The 22140-nt window shown below is 32.8% G+C and overlaps 1 protein-coding gene and 1 long non-coding RNA gene across 2 annotated transcripts; one reads left to right on the top strand and one right to left on the bottom strand.

The window, feature by feature from the left end:
* Positions 1 to 63: 63 nt before the first annotated feature.
* Positions 64 to 6299, bottom strand: LOC113709492 (uncharacterized). Its single transcript, XR_011821579.1, has 3 exons — positions 4544 to 6299; positions 2270 to 2332; positions 64 to 566 (listed from the first exon to the last, which is right to left on the bottom strand). It is a non-coding gene; the product is annotated as an uncharacterized lncRNA (long non-coding RNA).
* Positions 6300 to 8890: 2591 nt separating this feature from the next.
* Positions 8891 to 16299, top strand: LOC140004466 (uncharacterized). The gene is made up of 3 exons (XM_072065392.1): positions 8891 to 9634; positions 14406 to 14549; positions 15100 to 16299. Exons 1-3 carry the CDS (start codon positions 8947 to 8949, stop codon positions 16149 to 16151), a joined length of 1884 nt encoding a protein of 627 aa, XP_071921493.1. The 5' UTR covers positions 8891 to 8946; the 3' UTR covers positions 16152 to 16299.
* Positions 16300 to 22140: the final 5841 nt, after the last annotated feature.

Here is a 22140-nt window from a genome sequence, read left to right as displayed (position 1 = left end):
GGAAATTAATTGCAGTGACAACAGAGAAGGCCCTGCCTTTGCTTTTTTTTTTGGAGCCGCGAGTGCAAGAACAAAAACTAATGAAAATTGTTCAGAGCCAAAGTCGAGCGAAAAGAGTCTCGTTCATACAAAGCCCAAAAAGCAATGGAGGAATCTTCCTCTTCTGACCGATGGGCAAAGGGGAATTGAAGCTCAGCTAATTGATTAGACGTCAATCTCACCTCTTTTTTTTTTTTTTCTAATTGCGGCTAAAGAGAAAGGACCAAAAGCGTCTGACAAAAAAGGAAAAAAGAAAACAAAAGATAATGTGTCCTTTTGACGTGACTCTGGCTTCCTCTTATATCTTCCGTAGCCGCCGCAGGAGACATTCACAAAAAAGTTAAGGCCTTGTCTCAGGGGGTCCGATCCCATGCGCCTGGTTCATGTGGACCACCTTTGGTTTCCTCACGTTAATCCCACGGGTCCGTCCTTTTGATGTACCTCTTCTGTTCTCTGGCGTGGTCATGTCATGAAATAGAGAATCTTCTGAAATTTTGTCTCGTGAAAGCACGTTTTACACCAACCACCTATAATTCATATAAATATGAAATATGAGCAAAATCTCAATACTTAGCACAGTAAGTAGCCAAAATTCGGACAAAACAACATTGCAAAATGTGCCAAATAATTGCTCTATTAGGTACAAACACCGTAATTGATTGTGCATTCTGTCCATTTTTCACTTTACATAAAATCATAGAGAGATTATGTGGCTATTTTTAAATCGCTAGGGGGTTATTTGGGATTATGTAAAGTCACAGGGGATTGTAGGTAATTTATCCTATATTATACTGTGGGACTAAAACTTAATAGAACTGATGAATTTGAATAAAACCATAAAGTTGGTTCATAACATCTAACGGTAGTTCTGTGACAACCCCACCTTCCCCTAAGGTGTACCAAAGGGGTTAGTGAACTGGCTGTCCAACTCTCGCCAGGACTAACGAGACAGTTAAATGCGATCTAAAATGTTCCGGAAGAGAAAAGCGCGCTAAAACAAGTCAAAATTCACAAAACGGAAAAACAAAAATCGGAGCCGAACATGAACAGTGCCTGACACGTCAGAATCCGACCAGATTTCCGGCCGGATTCCTGGCCGGATACTGGCCAGAGAGCAAATGACCGGATTCATATTTTTCCAGGGCAATCCGGCCGCGAATCCGGCCAAGTTCCGGCCGGATTCTGGCCAGAGAGCAACTGACCGGATCCATTTTTTTTTCAGGGCAATCCGGCCAATTTCTGGCCGGATTCGCCCCTGTCCTTTCCCGCCAAAATTTTTTTTCCCTCCGTTTGAAGTCCGAATCTGCCCGAAATCCGTCCAATCATCCACAAAGCATATACACCTTGAAATCAAACATTTACAAGCCAAAATAGCATACAAAAGTTATCAAACGAGTTTATACATGTACGGTTCCAACATTACAACTCAAAAGATAAGGTTGGATCAAAATGCACTTAGGGTTTCATTCGTTGAGGAGCTATACAAAAGAGTATTTAAAACTAGCTCACTCGGCAACCAACTATCATAGCCTTTCAAAAGTGTTCAATTCCTTGTAAGGAAAACAAAAGTAATAAGGTGAGCTTTCGCCCAGTGAGATACTTTCACTCAAGCAAGGAAGTTTATATAAGCATAGAGTCGATCATTCCAAATTCATTCAATAAAGAGGCTAACTAATGTTACATATCAATAAAAGTGGCAAAAGGATACGGACGGCTCTCAAGAGCCTCTTTTCTCGCTTGCCGTACTTGATCTTACCTCATTGACCCTCCGTCAATGTACAAAGGGTAACCAAACGTAGACTCCACTTTACTCCCATACCTTCCACCTCACATACCCCTACCGGGCCCGAACTCCAAACAGTTTAGAAATGGTAATACTCGAGTATACCAGAATCGAGAGTCTCATACTCAAGGATTCCACATAACAGTTCCCATGGCTCGTCAATTTTCACGACCAAGCCCTTGCCAGCTCGATTCAATTGACCACCAATGGGGTTGAGCTCAGTGATAACAGTATTGGTCGTTGGATACTCGTCCAAACGACACCAATTCAAGTATATTCATGTGCCATTCAAGTAACACAGTAAACGATTATATAAGACATAAAGGGCGAGAGTGATAGAGTACACCCTCGTTTCAATCAATGTCAACAGTGCACATAAGCATTCAAGGCATAGATTTCAAGTGTGACAAAACCATATAGTAACAATCAAGTGAGTAGTACACTCACCAATCAAACAAAGGAAGTTTCACAAATTTTCACCCGACGAGCGTCTCGAGTCACCGTCACGCCCTAAAACATTCAAACAAGCACAATGAGACTCGATTACGAGTCATAAATCTAAGCCACAAGTCATTAATATAAAACCAAAGGAACTTGCAAATAAAATAAGAAACACTCGGCGCTAAGGGTTTAGACAACCCTAAGGTCTCTAATTAGCCCTAAAGCAACCCAAGTCCAATAAAACACAAGAACCCCCCGATTTGGACAGCATATCCCCTTATAATTCCAAGTTTCCAACCTACCAACATTCATCCATACTTTCCAAACACAATCACCATTACCACTACAAGTCATAAACCCCTCAATACAACGTATTAGGGTCACAAAACCCTTTAAACAAAGTCAATTCAAGTGCTATATAGCATCCCTAGAAAAGCCCCAATTACAAACCCTAAATCCAAAATTTTCCATTCAAAGCGGAAATTTTCCGCAAATAGCCACAACTCACGCACTATAGCTTCACTCTAGACCATTCCAATCCATCATCCATGGCCAACCAATAATAAACATATAAAAACAGAAAAATCATGAATAATTATAAAAATTCACCAATCTCTACCAAAAGTCATGAAATGACACCTAAAACCATCTCTTTAACTCACATAAGCCACTAATTAACCATTATTGAGAACAAATGAGAGGTTCCTTAGCTATTCACCTTACCAACTCAAGAAAGGAGTCAACTTAGTACCACTTTCTTCCAAACCACTTCACAACCAACCTCTCTACCACTAAATTAAGAGTTTTTATGGAGTGTCGCGCCCCATTTTTTCGCGATGGGAAAATAAAAGGTATTATAAAAAGATGTGATTTTATTCTAAAATAAGTGAAAAGGGACCTAAAATGGGACTTTAAAAATGCGACAATTTGGGTCCAAAATTTAGTCTAAAAAGGGTTTTTAAGAAAAAATAGGAGTCGCCACTTGGTATTGAGTTTGGGTGTACCAAGTCACCCAAAAAGTGTTTTTAAATAAAATAAACCCTTTTCGACAACTCCAGGTCTTTGAAAACAGAGAAAATGAGTTCGGGAGTCACGGTTGAAGAAAGGGAAGGCAAAGGTTCGATTATCTCAAACCTAAGGCACCCTTTCAACCTAGTCTAAGCTAGTTGCGTGGTTTAGTCAAAATTTTCTTAATCTAACCCCTAATTTTATCACGTTTGGATGTTTCCTATATGGATGCAAATCTAAATTTATAAAAATATCGAAAGGGACAAAATGTTCATTCAAGGGTTTAATTGAACCAATCGCATTGATTGCGAAGGCTAAAATAATTTCTTGAAGAGGTCACGAGTATGCAAATGATGAAATTAAAAGAAAATAAAATAAAAGAAAATTAAATTATATACATAGGTATAAGTGATCAAAGAAAAAGGAAATGCAGCATAATGGGTATGGGAGACAAAACTCGTGATATAATTTTCTTATACAAGGATTAATGGGGTATTTAAACTAAAGAGTTATAATCACCCATATCCATGTTCAAAAGTAATTCTCCTAATAAGAACAAGCAAATGAACTAACTTATTCCACAATTTCTTAAATGAAGTGCAATTCTAAATGATATGATTAACACATATAGAGGGTAGGGGGTAGAGGATAATATAATAGAAAATATCATGCAAATGAGAAAATTCTAAAAAATAAAGTATGCATGGAAATGTAATGGATATCATACAAAAGATGAATCTAATGCATGAACAATCTAAGGGTCTAGCGTTGGATTAGCCCATTTCTAAAAATCCTTACTAGCGTTGGACTAGCAAGTAAGCGAAGGGATAAGCCACAACTAGCGTTGGACTAGTGTGGTGACGTTATGCATTAACAATTCATAGTGAAACAAATAAAGTATAAATTAAAACAAATAAACACATAAGAGCACATAGCACATAACACGTAAACATAATATCTAAATGCCAAAATCCTAAGAAAAGCAGTAACACATAGCAAATAAGCATAAAAACAAATAGAGACCTAACTATTACATTCGGGGTCACTAACTACAATCTAAAGGGGTAAAGAATAATAAAAATAATAATAATCTGACTATTACAATTTGGCATTTAATTGACTCTCAAATAATCATCAAAAATTGAATTAAATATATGAAACTTAGAACGAATAAAAACAAATAACTAAAAGAAAATCACTCAAAACATGCAAATTCACACATAAAAAAACATAAGAGCACATAAGAGAATTTAAAATAAAACAAGAAGATACCTCACTTGAAGTAGTAGCTAATTGGGTTTGATTTTACCTATTTAACTCCAAAATTAACAAAATCATCAAGGCACCAATTTAATTAACAAATAAATCATAACAAATGAAAATAAACATGAAATCAATCAATTGAAACCCTTAAATAAAGTGTAATCAATGATTATAGAAGAAAAGCAACTTCTATTTAAGCAATCAAATCCATTAGGGACCTAATTGCACAAATTAATAAAGTCTTAGGGATCAAATTATAATTATCACAAAAATATAGGGCCCAAATTAAAGAAAAATAAAGTTTAGGAACCTATTTGCAATTAAATTAGAGATCTAATGGAAAGAAATTGAAAGCTTTTAGGACCATAGCGAAAATATCCGAAAGTTAAGGGACTGGAATGATACAAAGGCCAAAGACCCATCTCTCTTATTTCTTTGGGCCAAAGACCCTCCTAGCCCAATCGAAATCCAAAGCAAAAGGAATGAGCCAGTCCACTATTCTAACCCCAAGAATAAACCAACCAGCTGATGGGCTTTAACCCTTCAGCCCAGGACAAACCCAAATAAAAAAAAACCTAACCCAATTCCAAGTAACCCAAACAAATAGCCAAATCCGATTCCCCTTTCATTTTACCAAAACCCAACAAACTAATAGTTGAACTAAAAAATGTTAAAGTCTAACTTCATTCCAAAATCCAGAATTAATTAACTAAAAGCACAATTAAAACATAAAAAAAAATTTTAAGCTTGAAAGGGGTAAAATGATTTATTTGCAGAAGTTTTTGGGCCTTATTAGAGTTAAGTAAAAGTTGGGGGATAAATCTGAAATTTTTTCAACTTATTCATGCAACCTTCGAAAGCTTTCTTCTTCCACAACAATTCAGAAGATCCTCTGCAACTTTCTTTCCTCAACCCAGATGCATTTATGCCAAGAAAACTCGAACAAAAGCTAACAATTCGTCAACTAAATTAATACAAAGACCTTAATCCATTTTTTCAACAAAACTTCATAACAAACATTCCATTCAAGGGATCCAAAGCAACAGAAGGCAAAACGAAATGCAAAGAAGACAAACAAGTGACTTCAGCTTTCATCTAAAAAAAAACTGAAACCTACAAATTTTTAATCAAAACAAACAGAATCTCATCTAAAAATCCTCCAAAACATTTGAGCAATAAATTTTCATACACATAAGCTTTACTAAATCATGAAACTTGTACAAAATAAAACCCACAGCATCCAAACCCTTCTGCAAATGTCAGATTGAGCAAAGAAAAGTTTTGGCTTACCTGGAAACGCTTCTGGACTGGATTTGTGTGAGCAAAAACCAGGTGGAAGCAGCTTTGAGCGAGGTTGCCAGTTGAACCAGGTGTGTGGCAGCAACGATTCTGGAGGAAAGTAGGCTGAAACGTCAACCTTGTTGTGGGTTTTGCAGAGGAAATTTCTGCGTTTTTTTTTTTTTTCTCCCTCGTGTTCCTTTTTTATTAGATCCGTTGCTTTTCTTTTCTTTTGCCCATCCTTCCCCTTTCCTCTCTTGCTTCTTGTCCCTTTTATCTTGTCCAAGAGAAAGTGCCAATAATAGAAGCCAAAAGCTCCTTTTCCTTCTTCTTTTGCTTTTTTTTTTTTTCATTCCTTCTTCCATTCGTTACTGGAATTGTGTCCGCCAAAGCTTGGTCAAAGCAAAATTTGGTGGCCATCATGATATCTAAACATCATGATGGCCAACGCCACTTCCTCTTATCTTTTTTTTTTTTTTTAAAGAAACAAATCTGGAAATACATATATATATATATATATATATATAATGTAAGAAAATCAATAATTCAATAAAAAGTATTCAAGAAAAACATTAAAATTTTAACAAAATTTTGGTGTCTACATGGAGGAATTTCAAGTTTAATCGGTTGATTTGCTAGGTTGAGCAAGATTGAGAGCAAGAAAGTTGAGTGTTTCTTTTCTTTTCTCCTTGAGATGGCCGGCCACAAAAAGCTTGAAATGAGGATGATTTCGGGTCAAATTTTGGATTATTTGGTAAAGTAAGTAAATTGGTCCAAGTCCAAGAAGAAATAGGAGAGTGACACTTGTTACCCTTATTAATGCAAAACTATCCTTTTGTCTCTCCCACACCAATCCATTTGGTAACCTCTAATTATCTCTTAACACCTGATAAACTAATTCCGGTATACAAAACATAACCTAACTGGCCAAATTTTATCGAACTTTCCGCACTAGCGGGTCCCACGCCTGGTATACACTCCTAAAAACTCATGAACTAACTTATACTAGAAAAATGATTTAAAACCCATATTTACCCATAAAAATTATTTAGAAAATTTTTCTAATAAAGAAAATATGGAAAAGCGTGCAATTAAATAAAATAAACCTAGAAAATAAGAAAATTTACGGGTTCTCACAAGTTCCACATTTGATAGTTCAATAACGTGATATGCACTTCGTCTTTTAAAAGGTCAAACAAGCCAAGTCTTCCTATTGTTTAAGTCGTAATCAAAGTTAAATAATAAAATTTTTTTTCAGGTAGGATATTAAGTTTTTACCACTCATATAACATCAACCAATCAATAAAAATCTGTAGTTTTCACAAGCCTTTGCCAAAATTTCCACGTCAATTGGGGTGTCAAATATGGAGATGATTTTTTTCCACAATTAAGGAATCCTAATCAAAGGATAAAAAGGAAAGACGACTTTTTTCCACCTTGCATTTATTTGGAAAGACATAGATGTTAAAGTCTTTCATATTGTTTATGAACGGATGAATTTGAATAAAACCATAACGTTGGTTCATAACATCTAACGGTAGTTCCACATTTGAAAATTCAATAACGTGGTATGCACTTCGTCTTTTAAAGGGTCAAACAAGCCAAATCTTCCTATTGTTTAAGTCGTAATTAAAGTTAAATATTAAATTTTTTCCTAGTTGGATATTAAGTTTCTACCACTCAAATAACACCAACCAATCAATAAAAATCTATAGTTTTCACAAGTCTTTGCCAAAATTTCCACGTCAATTGGCGTGTCAACTATGGAGATGGTTTTTTTCCACAATTAAGGAATCCTAATCAAAGGATAAAAAGGACAGACAACTTTTTTCCACCATGCATTTATTTTGAAAGACATAGATGTTAAAGTCTTTCATATTGTTTGATAAAATCAATCTTTTTGTTTTCGTTCTTCTTGTGTGACAAGTCTAACTTTTCATCTTTCATTTGTTTAAACCTTATTTATTTCTCTAAAACTTCTACTCATATTTGGTTTTTTTCTAATCAACTCTTTTATTGTTTTCTAACATTTTTCTTCTTGATTTTTCCATGACTTTTCCCCTTCATTTGCATTGTAGAAATATATACTTACCTTCCATTTTAATTAGATTTTCATCTTGTAAGAAAGTATACATAAATTTGTATCACAAAGTTATTAATAGCATGATCAATCCTATCGAAGAGGATATGTTAGCAATAAAGTATTTGGATATGCTTGGGCCATTTAAAATTGGCTAAAACCTGGTTGCTAATATGAAGAGTCAAACGAGACTAGTTTTCATTTAGTTTAAGTCGTGATCAAAATTGGATATTAAATTTCTGTCACATTAACTAATTAATAAGAATGTTTTAGTTTCCACAAGTCTTTGCCAAAATTTCCACGTCAACAGGCGTGTCAAATATGGAGAACCAATAGGAGTCATCTATGGTAGGTAGTGATGTTCCTTCCTACCGTAGCACATCATGAGAGCATTCTCAGTGAGAAGTCAAGCCCACGTCTAAATTCCCACGGCAAAGAAAAATGTGATTTGTGGCAGGCCCCATTGATTAATGAATTTGATATAAAATTTGTATTGTTAATGTAAACAAAACAAATTTTCACAGTATAATTTTTACATTAGTAGTTATAATGCTTAAGGCTGATTGTGTTGAAAAGTAAAAAATAAAAGTAAAATGAATAGTTATTTTGACAATTTGTATTTACGTAGTTTAATTAAAAGTGCCTAAATACATGGGCAAAATTTGATGGATTAAAAATAACGTAAAAAATCAACTTCTTGGTCGAAATATTTAAGAATTGTATATTTGGAATGAATGGATGTTTCGCATGATAAAGAAAAATACGAACTTCGGTGCAGGTCTGCCACTGTTAGTGTCACAAATCAAAGTTAATCTCTTTACTCTTACTAGGAAAATTCAGTCGTAGGAAAATTCGTTCCCATTGTGGGTTGATGGAGATGGTCTGTCTTTCCCTCCATACAATGCCATTGTTAGACAGAATCCATTTCATAATCATAAATGCTGCTAGTAGTTGACAGCATTTGGTCTTGAGATACAAATATTGCATCTCAATGGAAGTATATACATACTTACTTCCCCATCGTCAGCTCTATTTATAAGCTTAGTCAAAAGAAATGGAGAGAGCACACTATTACTTTCCTGTAGGACTTTTATTAGCCACTTCTTTGCTAGCCGTGGGCACAGCCGATATCATAAATGATAAATCTGCCCTTGTAGCTTTCAAAAATCACATAGTTCTTGATCCTCACTCAATTGTGGCAAAAAATTGGTCCATTTCTTCTTCTGTTTGTAATTGGATCGGAGTTACATGTGACTCTAGTCGTCAAAGAGTGATGGCCTTAAATATTTCTAACATGGGTCTTGCAGGCACGATTCCTCCACAACTGGGAAACCTCTCATTCCTTGTTTCTCTCGACATGAGCAGCAACAGTTTTCATGGTCATTTGCCAGAAGGAATGTCTCATTTGCATCGACTAAGTTTCATGGCTTTAAGCTACAATAATCTCGCGGGAGAAATTCCATCATGCTTGGGTGTCTTGGATAGACTTCAATACCTATCGTTGACAGAGAATAATTTTGTTGGCCATCTACCTGCTAACATGTGCGACAACCTTCCAAATCTAAAAGAGCTCGATCTGTCTTGGAATCAATTGAGTGGCCAGATACTATCAGGTTTATCAAACTGCTCCGGACTCAAGTCGTTGGATTTGTCATACAACCAGTTCAATGGTTACATACCAAAAGCGGTGGGGAACTTGAAAATGCTCGAGGAGCTACATCTCGGTGATAACAATTTGGAAGGTTACTTTCTTGTTTTCTTATTCTTTGTTCAGTTCCATATTTACATTTTGTCACTGTACAATTATCTTAATTTCTTGATCTTTGGCCCTTTAAACATTTATTTAAAATTAAAGAGATTTAGGTGATCCCCTGAAATGAAATTCTGAATCTACCCACGAAAGCAGAATATGATTTCGCAATCCCTCTTTCTTGGTTTGTTATTCTTTGGTTTAGTTGCATAGTTTGATGTTTGTTTTCAATTGCAGTTTTGTTGTGAAACTAATAAAATAAACTACTATAATATCAAGTGAAATATTGGAGAAAGAAGTAGAGGAATGGAGAGTGATTTTCTTATATTTCAACTAATACAAAAGTCTTCCCAAAGGGTGTCAATGTACCTCTATATATAGGTACTACAAGATTAAAGGTACATCAATTCTATTAAACACCCACTACTACAAGAATATGAAGAAACCTATGAAACGGTTTCTCCACTACATGAATAGATTTATGGATTGTAACTTCTATACATAATGTAGCCATAAATCATGGATTAATCCTCTTGGAAATACAAAGGGACATCCATACTTTTAATTGTTTCATAACACTCCCCCTTGGATGTCCATTACACAAAGAATATGCCTCGTTAAAACCTTACCAGGGAAAAACCCATCGGGACAAAAACCCTAGTGAAGGAAAAAGAGTACACTATTCTTGTGTATTAATTTCTCCCCCTGATGCAAACATTATTTGAGATCTTTTAATCGTCGCATTCCAATATTCTTCGCCAATGGCACTGAGATATGGTACTTCAGGACCAAGTATCTCTTCATTTTCCTCTCGCGGTCTAAAAGGATATTTATTAGGATCTAATAATCTGACAACCATTGGAGTACTTAATGTATGTGCCTTATCCATATAAAACTGCTTTAATACCTCCGGGTATAAGCAGTTTGGTGGACAAATATTCACTTTTCAAATGCTCGATTTGTAAACCAAGGAATTTTATTTTTCCAAAATCTTTGATATCAAATTCCTTCTTCAAATATTCAACATTATTTTGAATCTCTTCAGGAGTTCCAATCAAATTTAGATCATCAACATATACAGCAATTACTACAAAATTTGATCCATTTTTCTTGATAAAAACACATGGACATATTGGATCATTGGTATAACTTTCTTTGGTCAGACATTCATTGAGGCGGTTATACCACATACGTTTAGATTGTTTGAGCCCATATAGAGACCTTTGTAATTTAATAGAATAAATATCTTTAGGATTTGATTTGCATGCTTCAGGCATGTTGAATCTTTCGGGGATTCTCATATAAATATCCATTTATATTCTACTGGTTTTACACCTTCAAGTGTTTGGACTACAGGTCCAAAAACTTTTCTTTTAATCAATAAATCCAGATTGGATCGCATTTTTTCACTTTGAACAATCATTTCTATACCGACATTCATCAACCAATATAGATTCATGATCCTCATCAACTTCTATAATATTAAGTGCTATATTTCATTAGGCTCCAATTAAATTTTCTATGATTTCATTCTCTTCAGGAGTTGGCTCTTCAGGAACGACCTCTTCAAGAGGTTGAATTTTGTCATGACATTTATTTAATCTCCAGAGATATTTGAAATCAATTTATACCTAATTTAGGTAGGCCGGCCTTAAATTTATTTGTAGCACTTGTGCATGTCCTTCAGGGACATCAATTTTAACCAGAGTATTTCCTGCAGGAATAGTTGATTTAATAACTCTTCTGGAGTCGATAATATATCTGACAACTGGTTTGCAATTTTCTGCAAATGAATAATTTCTTGAACTTCCAGTTCACGTTATTTTGTATGAGGATCGAGGAAATTCAAATTTTTAGGTGATTTCCTTTCGGTTGATTTTTCCTCCCCCTAATGTCGGGAATCGTAGTTCATCAGAATAAATAAATCATTCAATAGATCACCCATTAATATTTTACGATATTTAATCGTAAAAGGTGATTCATACCCAACATAAATTTTAAATTTCTTTTAGAGCCATATATAATATAAAGGGGGTATGTATAAATACTTGTCGGCTCTTAAATATTTTCACTTTTGTTAAATCATATATCCATTGGGATCAGTAAACTTCTGGTTTACTACAGGTGATGATTATAAATCAAATGAGAATGAAGACAACTATATCGATAACCATTTCTCTCTCGAATGGTTATTATGATATAATTAACCTTTATCTCATTTGATTTCTAAACATGATCTCTATTATTGTCTCATTTAGTGTCTCAATTTGATATCCTTTTCGACGGATATTCTAATTCAATAAATTTTTCGAAACATCGTAAAAAGTAGTGCTTTATTTATGCTAAACTTTTCTCCTATAGGGAGAAATATAGTAGTGGCTCTTCTGGAGCTTTCAATCATTTAAACACTACAACTGATTGTATTTGTCTCTCTCATTGGAATATAGTATATATAGTAGCACTTATGAATGAGACACATATCATTATCACCATAATTTTTATGGGACAAATATCATCACCATAATCCTTTGATCCCAAATGTTTAACATCCATTTCTTCTTCAGGAAGAAAAGCTAATTAAATCAATCATTATACACCTTCAGGGTGTTTAAAGAAATTTGCCATGTGAAAATGCTATTATAATTTTTATTTGTCAAATGTACTTCGGGACATTTGTCTTCAGGATCCTTATTTTCTTGTCCTTATCATTATTATCCTACTTCAAGTGGTAACTTTTTCTTTTGTTATGGTAAAATACATATTTACCAAAATCATAGTCATGACATCAATCATAACTAGTAAATTGAAATTTAGTCGCATTCACTTCTGGGAATGGACTAGAATTAGCATGCAATAAGTACAAAATACTTCTCAAAATTTCTCTTAATATTGCTACTACAGGAGCATAATAGAGAAATCAATTGTGGAAATTATCATTTTCAATATATCTTATGAGTAAAATTTTCTCGACATAATTTCAACTGAGAAGTAATTCTGAAAATTGCAGAATTATGTTCTTGTAGCCATAGGTAAATATATCATACCAGACTTTTGAAATAATGACCATCTTCTAGTGGCCAAATATTTTCGTTAAAGAATGACCATCTTCAGGTGGTCGAATCTTTTTCTTTAAATATTTCAAAGGACAAGTAGATCTTCAAATATAATTGATTTTCTATAATAGCATTTCTAAAACTCAATGCATCAGAATATAAGTATTTATAACAAATAATTCTAAAGATAAATGAGTAGAATTAAAAGGAAAAATATTACCTCAAAGATGTCAAACAATATATTGTTGTAGTTAGTGGTTACTCAACACTAAGCACTTATATTTTGTGATCATTCAAATGTTAGCCATAAGAAATTGAGATAAGTTTTTGAGTTAGAAATTTACCTCAGAATTTTCTTGAAGAAATATGGGCAGAATTTCGGCAAAATCTTGTGCTTCACTTTTGTTCAAAGTAGAGCCTCCATTTTCACATTTTGCTCAAAAGTAGAGACTCGTGCTGATAACGTGTTGTGAAACTAATAAAATAAACTACTATAATATCAAGTGAAATATTGGAGAAAGAAGTAGAGGAATGGAGAGTGATTTTCTTATATTTCAACTAATACAAAAGTCTTCCCAAAGGGTGTCAATCTACCTCTATATATAGGTACTACAAGATTAAATGTACATCAATTCTATTAAACACCCACTACTACAAGAATATGAAGAAACCTATGAAACGGTTTCTCCACTACATGAATAGATTTATGGATTGTAACTTGTATACATAATGTAGCCATAAATCATGGATTAATCCTCTTGGGAATACAAAGGGACATCTATACTTTTAATTGTTTCATAACAAGTTTACTATTTTTGTGCTACTTTAGTTGCTCCGCTAGTCCATGTCCATGTTTGACTATTAAATGGCTAGTTTTGGCGTTACTTGCGGTTCACCTTATTGCATTTTTGTCCCTTTGAAAAGTTTCATAGGCAGTTTACTTCCTCTTCATATTTCTCGCCAAAATTACTCTTGCTTTCAATTACTTCTATTTTCTTTTTGCCTCCTCCTTTTCCCCTTTAGTTCTTTTGTCTCTTTTAGTTTTCCAATTAATTTTCTTCATTTTCCCGTTCTCTCTCGCCACTTGTAATCACATATATAATGGTCAATCATTGATTAATCACAAATTTATTTTTGTAGATATGCCTGAATAATTTAGCTTCTGTATTAAAAATGATTGCAACACAAGAAACAAACAAAGTACATATCCTATATTATCACTTGGAGATTTTAATTACTAATAGTAATAATGAATAAATAAAAAACTTATGAAAAAAATAAAAAAGAGTGGACTTAATCAATTTTTAATAGTAAGAAATTGCTTAGCAATGGCAAGAGAGAAATGAAAAATTACAAGAAAAATAAGAAAAAGAAGAGAAAAAAGAAATAAAATGAAAAAGAAGAATAAAAAGAAAAACAAAAATGAGTAGAATAGCAAGGGACTAAAAGAAATGTAATATAAGGGTATAATTGTCTTTTTAATTGAACCACTAGCAAGGGACCAAAAGTAAATCAAAATTAATGCTAAGGCAAACCATAGCTGATACCAAACAATACATCAGGGAGGAATTATGTATTTATAATTAAAATTATTCTTTATGTATTCCGCTATTTAAATGTTGTCACAGTACAATCGTAATTCTCGTGCTAAAAATCTCTTTGATTTTGGGCCTTGTAAACATTTATCTCTAACTCCTCGAAGATTCGCAGGTAGCATTCCGGAAGAGATAGGCAATCTCCAGAGCTTGAGGGTCTTGTCCATAGAAAGAAGCAATTTGAGTGGATCAATACCCAGAGAAATCGGAAACCTAACTATGCTTGAAGAAGTAGATTTTTTTAATAACAGCCTTACAGGTGAGAAGTTTCTAATTTTTGCCGGTTCTGTTAACAATTGTTAGCAGATTGGTGCGACAGAATATATATATATATATATGTGCTTTGAATTAAAAAAGTTTGTTAAGTGGGTGGTTTTATTATTATTATTATTATTATTATTTTGTTGGTTCAACTAGTCAGCAACAGTAGTATTAATCCAAAACTGTTTTAGTAGGAAAATTTGCCTTAATTTTGACATGAAATTAATGAACTTCAAGTTGCCAAAAATCCTCTTTTTTAAATTTTTTTTGAATTTTGTCAATTTTAGATATACAATTTTTATCGGTGGAATTATATAACATGTTCCTGAATTTGGAAGTTTATATCTACAGATAAACTTTTTCGAAAAATTCCCCACTTTAAATTTTTTACGTAGGGATCAACAAACTCAATGGGCAAATACTATGCTTAAGAAGCTGTATCTAGATGATAGGTATATATGTTAATTTTCAATGAATTGTAATCCTGAATTTGGTGCAACTTTTGGAGTATATTTAAATGAGATTGGTTTTTGTTTATGGATCGACAGGTCCGATTCCAAATGAGATTGGCAACTTGCTCAAATTGGAGAGCCTTAACTTGGATGAGAATAGCTTAAGTGGTTCGATACCAGTTTGGATCTTCAACATGTCAACTCTGAGGGAACTCTACCTTTCTTACAATCATTTATCTGGCGTTCTTCCATCAAATATGTGCCATGGCCTACACAATTTGGAAGCTATTCTTCTTGGTGGGAATAACTTCAGCGGAGCCATACCCGCCACTATCTCAAACTGTTCGAAACTAACTGGAATATTTCTTGGTGGTAACAAATTCAGCGGTCCAATTCCCAATTCCATTGGAAATTTGAGACGCCTCGAATTTCTCTCTCTGTCTGGTAACAATTTGACAAGTGAATCTTCATCCCCAGAATTGGGCCTCTTCACTTCCCTCACAGGTTGCATCTCTTTAATGGATATCAGTGTGGGAGACAATCCGTTAAATGGGGTTCTTCCGAGATCCATCGGGAATCTTTCTATTTCTGTTGAACTGTTGGATGTAGGGAACAGTGGACTCAGGGGGAACATTCCAGACAGCATTGGAAACTTGAGCAATTTAATTTTTTTGGGTCTAGGTGACAATAGCTGGACTGGATCAGTTCCGACTGCGATACGGGGTTTGCAAAAGCTTCAGTATTTGGATCTTAGCAATATTTCCCTCACTGGTCCGCTCTCTCGTGGTCTCTGTGGATTGCAGAGTTTGGAGGTTTTATACCTAACTCAAAATCAGATTAGCGGTTCAATTCCGGGATGTTTCAATAACCTTACATCTTTGCAATATCTTAACATAGCTTTCAATAGATTAACCTCTACTCTGCCCTTGTGGGATCTTAAAGGTCTCAAGTGGGTCAACTTGTCGTCGAATTTATTGAGAGGACCCTTGGCTCCAGAGATGGGAGAATTAAAGAATTTGACAAGGTTAGACTTGTCAAACAACCAGTTTTCAGGCAAAATCCCCAGCACCATTTGGAGTTTAGAGAGTTTGGACCGCCTTTCTTTAGCAAATAACAGTTTGAGAGGATCAATTCCGGACAACTTTTGAATTGGTACCTTTGAATTTGGGGCTAGAAAACTGGCTCATTACAGAGTAATTTCTATTGTTGGATCCCCAATATACTTAAATGTTCACTTTTAAGGAATTAAATGGTAACTCATGTATTCTTACTCTAATAAATTAAGGCTTGTGTAGACTTTCTTGGTTGGTTCCAATATGCACCATGCCCGACTATTCCAAACAATAAAATCAAGCACAATAATGGTGCATATGCATATACTTATTGTGTCAGAACTATTCTGATTTTTTTTTTTTATATAAAAATTCAATTAGGAAGTGAAAGTTTCTCCTAACTAACAAAAGATATTAAGAAAATAAATGTTTATGGTTACAATGTTAGCCCATGTAAAAAAAATTAGAGTTGTCCAGTTCATTTAAAGTGATGGTAATCTTTTTTAATTTTTTTGTGAATTCAAAAAAATGTGGCCTCTTGGAAGGCACTTTTTCTTTTACGGGTGAAAATTTTGGAATTTTTTTCTTTAAAAAATGTAGTACGCTTTTTCTTTGTCAGTACCATCACTCTCACATCAAATTTGGAAAACCACAGTCGAAAAGCTTTTGGTATCATAATTGAAGACTAAAGGGGTTTTGTTATTTTCTTGTTGCTTTGGTGAAAATAATATAGAAGACGTGTCTTCATTTTGCAGCAAATGATTGACAGCGATTCACTTGTTCTTCTCGCCTGAAGTTCATGTCTATTAATTTAAGTACGCGTGAAATAAAAAGTGGAAAAATAGTGAGTGAGCCAACAATATTTGTTTTTGGTCCTTTTAACATTATTTTGTCTAGGACTTTTTGCGTCTTTCTTAAGGGCAAAGGAGAAGTACCTGTATACAAAGTTTGTATACAGCCAATCCAAACGGAGTCTTAGATTCAAAAATTATCTTTCATAATTTTTATAGTCATACCAGCAAATATAATCTAGTAGTCTTCCTAGTCATTATCTACAAGAATTTTTAGTCAGTTTAGACCTGTCATCCTTGGACAAAGATGAGGATAAATATTCAACACCCTAAGTACCTTGGCCATCTTGATATATGTTGGAATATGGCTGTATATATATATCTTTTCCTTTATTTGTTAATCCAATTTTTGGTGGGAATCCTGAGTATAAAGCACTTGCATGTTTATTTAATAAAACTAAAAGAAATTTAATAAATAAAAAATAAAAAATTATATAAAAAATAAAAAATGAATTAAAAGAAAAAAAATATGGAGAAAATAGATTTGGGTATTTGGTGGGATCAATCTAAACCCATTCCAAAGTGATCCCGCCCAAGTTAGTCCCAAAACACATATGGGTAAAATTGATACCAAACCCATATGACTTGGTTCCATCTCAAACCCAAGCAAATCCCGCTCATCCCGCCCATTTTGCCACTTCTAATACAAACATTAATATCAGTACAAAAATCAAATCTATATACATCGGTCAAAACCAATATCAGTTGACAGTAATATATTTTATAGTAGTGTAGGGATACTGCCATAAGACCTGTGCAATAATTTCTTAACGATGGGAATGGAAAATTAGACCTCGCGTAATTGAAGCACTCTTTTCTTGGTCATTACCAATTGAGCAATCCCTTGAGAGTTGTCAAGGATAAACTTCGTTGCTACATCCAACAATTTAAGCATTTTTTTTCTTTTAAAAGATACTTTGATATACATAATATTGTTGGTCATACAACTTTATTTAACTCATCTATGATTTTGTACTTTTTTAGAACATCTTTTGGATTTCTTTTAATTTCATCAGTGAGTGAAATTACACATCACTCTGACCAACATGTTGTTCTTCGTCGAATCACTAATTGAATAATTGATAAGACACAACGTTTAGCTAATTGGTAGGTTTTGATATAATCAAGCGATTACTTGAGGAATAAAATTCTAATGCTATGGAAACACAAAGTGGACAACTAGAGAAGCCAATAATAAAGTTTCTAATGCTATAACCGCTATAATCGTGAATTCTTTCCTTTGACTTATTTTTTAACCTTCCTTTTTTTTTTTTATCGTTCTTCGTATTCCACAGTCTTAGTAATGTTGTTTATTTATTTCCTTAAATGAATCTGGCCCAATTTTGACCAATTTATTTGTTGGCGTATTGGTGGTTGATGGTGGAGAAACTTATGTCTTAGGCCCAAAAATAGTCTACTTATTGGATTGAGGCCAGATTTCAGCCCAAAAACAAAAGCTAGGCCCACAAATAATTAGATTGCCTGGTCGTAGTATGCAAATACAGCCCAGGCCCATCATTTCTATAAATACAGCATTATGTGTATTAGTACTAGAGCCTAGAGGTACCTCGCCCTCTAGAACATTAGTTAAATGCATAGTAACAAATGTTTTAGTACATAATGAATAGAAATATAGGAAAAAAATTAAGTATAAAAATAATTAAAATTTGCTGTGAAAAGAAATTTTATATATAAAGTTAACCCCAATTTATTGTGATTTGGAAAAAGAATTGTAACCAATATTATGTGTACGTAATGATACCAAAAAAGAAAAGAAAGCAAATCCATTATGAGTGCATTATCGGTTTAATAGCAGCATAGTTTTAGTTGTAATTAAATAAAGAGTAGTCATAATGTTTCTAACATTTTAATAATTAAAAAAAATATAGAAAGCCACAAAAACCTGTCACTATCTTCAACATCAATAAAAATATATATATAAACTTGCATATTTTTCTTTTCTTTTTTGAGAGAAAGAGCGAGTTAATCTATCCATTTAAATCATGTCTAATAGCATTACAAATAGATGAAAACGTTATCTAACCAAATAGTTATAGAATACGTATAGCAAGTTTATAAAAACATGAATTGCTATATTTGTAAATCTACATATGCAAATTCAAATCCAACAATGTGTTTGATTGCAAATATGTCTTCTTAATCAAAATATAATTTTCTAATAATATTTTGTAGAGTGACACTCTAAGCTAAAAGCCTCAATACGAACTTCCACCACCAAATGTATTCCTTTGAAAACTGCAATTGTTTTAGCTAGTCAAATCGACAAAATATTATTAACTTCTTTAGCCAAATAGTAACGATATGTCCAGTTCTATGCCTAACAATCATCTCAAACTCTAATTACATTATCTATCATTATGGGCAATAAAAAGGGATAAGAGTACAAAGTCATATAGAACCAGTTTAAGTAAAAGATTCTGAAATCTAATTTTGCACTTCTTTTATTTCCAAGCTATCATTTGCTAAAATTAAAACCATGAAAATAAACTACCTATTATGGATACAAGCTAGTCATTCAAAATGTTGAATGAAGAGATATAAAATATTATCTTCACATTCTAATTTGCTAGCCCCAACAATTATTTTACCTGTCATCTATCTTATCCAGTTTATAAGCACTTTTCACAATTAATAAACTTTATATAAATTAAAAATATAATTACCTATCCATAAATTAAGAGATTCTGGTTAATTTTTAATTTAATAGGCATCATTTTTTTCTTCCTAATCATCGTTTACCTTGAATTTTCATTTATTAGATTTTTTGCTTCTCTATTGTAGTACTATCACCCTATTATCAAATAACAATTTTAATAAATAAAAAATTAGAATTACAATGAATCTGCAGGAGTTATTTATTTTATGAGGGAAAAGTAGTTACAATTCTTTCATTGTTAGCCTAAAAATTTTTCATGTAATCACCACCCGTCTTGTTGTTAGCCTTTTCCAAAAATAAAAAGATCAAAAAGTAGTTTCAGAATAAATAAAATATAAAAAACTAAAAAAATGTTTCTTTAGATTTGGGAAAAAATATTCACAGCACCACATACCTCTTTTGGGCAGAAAAGAAAGTCAGATGAAGAAGAAATAAGTGAGAAAAGTAATAAGCAAAGGTTGCTGATCAAGACGCAAAAAATGACAAAAAAAAATATCAAATAGTATATACCAAAAAGAGACATTAAAAGTAGAAAATCATGAATCATAATTATTGGACTATGGAAGAAAGGAAATATCAAACCCATTCTTGATCTCCGATAATGAAATCATTCATTTAGTTAATTATGGACGAAAATGAAAGAAAATGCTTCAACTAATCCAATAGAGAAAAAATAGAATAAATGATTAATTAGGATGATACGGGAAAAAACGGAGTTCAAAGTGGAAACTAAATAACAAACCTGTAGTGTATATGAGGATTTGTTTAATTATCTTTAATCAAAAAGGAGAAAGGAAATAAAGTGAACAAAAGAAAAAACAAAGCAAAATGAAGAAAAGAAAAGGAATGGGCCACGTGTCAAAATGAGAGGGATCCACTTGGCAATCATTGAGTTGCTATAGTAACTCCACTTTCTTTTTATATAATAGGTAGATATGCAAATACAGCCCAGGCCCATCATTTCTATAAATACAACATTATGTGTATTAGTATTATTTTGTGCAAATGAACATTAAAAAAAAAAAAGAATGAAAAACATCAAACTTATAACAAATATTGTCCTCATAGCAAAATACCAAGTTATAGGTAGGGGTAGTAATCAAGTAATCGTAAGGTCATTGGTTTCACTCTCAAACCCTTCTCCTATTTTTTTTTTTTTTTTTGGTTGTAAAATTTAAAGTTTTATATGATGATACAAATCAAAAGAAAATTCACCTCATAATTTTTAAGAATTTTTATATTTATATATATCAGTGGCATTCCTTGTCTTTAAGTTCTTTATATATATATATATATATATATATATATATATATATATATATATATATATTGTACTTTAAGTTCTTTAAGAATTTTTAAGTTCTTTATAAGTGAAGTCATATATATTGTACATAAAGAAACAACTATTCAACTTGGTTTTGTCTCTTGGATATCAAACCATGGCCATGTTTGGCAAGTGAGTTTTTTTGGTATTTGTCGAAAATTTTACTATAGCTTATAGTAGAAGTTTTTAAAAAATTTTTTGAAGTGTGTAAATTTTTTAATATTTTGAAGTGTATAGTTTAAAAATTTTGAGAAATTTTTTGAAATTACAATAGCTAAAGTTTTTAAAAAACTTGTAGCAGATAAACTTGGCAAAAAACTTGACTGACAAACAAGGCCCACATCATTGCAGCCATAAATAGGCCAGAGGGCCTGTCAACAACAATCAATGAATTTTTATGTCTACCAATTTTCATTTGGAGTTGACTAAAGTCAAGCATAGATAGATGATGTGGTTTAAATACCAAGTGAATTAGAAATTTAATCTATGCTTAAGAAGTTGCATCTAGATGATAAGCTAATTTGACAGGTATGCTAATTTTCAATGAGTTGTAGTCCTGAATGAATGTGATGTAACATTTGGAGTATATTTAAATAAAATTGACGAGCTAGCACATTATTAATTTTTGTTAGAATTCTTGTAATTTAAAAACTATTACAATTAAGGAATCATAACCAAATGAAAAGGCAAAGAAGTGAATTAGACATTACAAAATTGTAATAGATTTTAAATTAGTTTGCACTTTTAATTCTAAACAAAATCTCTCAAAATTTAAAAATCTCTTTTTCTGTTGGTTACAAAATCTCTTGGTACAAAATTGTAATAGGTTTTAAATTAATGAATTATATCAACGAATTGGTGAGAAGTTTCTAAATTTCAGCCTTTTTATAATATCACCTCAGCACTCCCCACCGTCTAGTTCTATAAATTTTGTTAACAAAATGATGGAAGACAACATAGGCTTGAATAAAATTTAGGGTTAATAACGCTTTGGCCCACTAAATCTAGGGGATAGTCATATATTATCCCCTCAACCTTGAATATAGATATACTCTACCCCATGGAAACTTATTATTCATGGCAGATAACATGCTTTTGGGACGTATGTGATGGAAATACATAACATGTCCAAGTTACGAGAAATTGGCTCTAGTAATTACAGCCTGTCTAGATCTCTCCTGGAAAGTATATGCGGCTGGTTTCTTGAACTTGAAAGCCTATATCTACACAGAA

This window comes from Coffea arabica, chromosome 9e (genome assembly GCF_036785885.1).
Source record: "Coffea arabica cultivar ET-39 chromosome 9e, Coffea Arabica ET-39 HiFi, whole genome shotgun sequence".
NCBI classification, from domain to species: domain Eukaryota; kingdom Viridiplantae; phylum Streptophyta; class Magnoliopsida; order Gentianales; family Rubiaceae; genus Coffea; species Coffea arabica.
The sequence above is the reverse complement of the archived record's forward strand: the minus strand, read 5'-3'. Positions and strand labels throughout refer to the sequence as shown.

Excerpts from the sequence above, each read along its gene's own strand:
- LOC140004466 (XM_072065392.1), top strand. The coding sequence starts at position 8,947 with ATGGAGAGAGCACACTATTACTTTCCTGTAGGACTTTTATTAGCCACT. Across the intron at positions 9,635-14,405 it reads CGGTGATAACAATTTGGAAG|GTAGCATTCCGGAAGAGATA; the intron begins GTTACTTTCTTG and ends GAAGATTCGCAG. Across the intron at positions 14,550-15,099 it reads TTTTAATAACAGCCTTACAG|GTCCGATTCCAAATGAGATT; the intron begins GTGAGAAGTTTC and ends ATGGATCGACAG.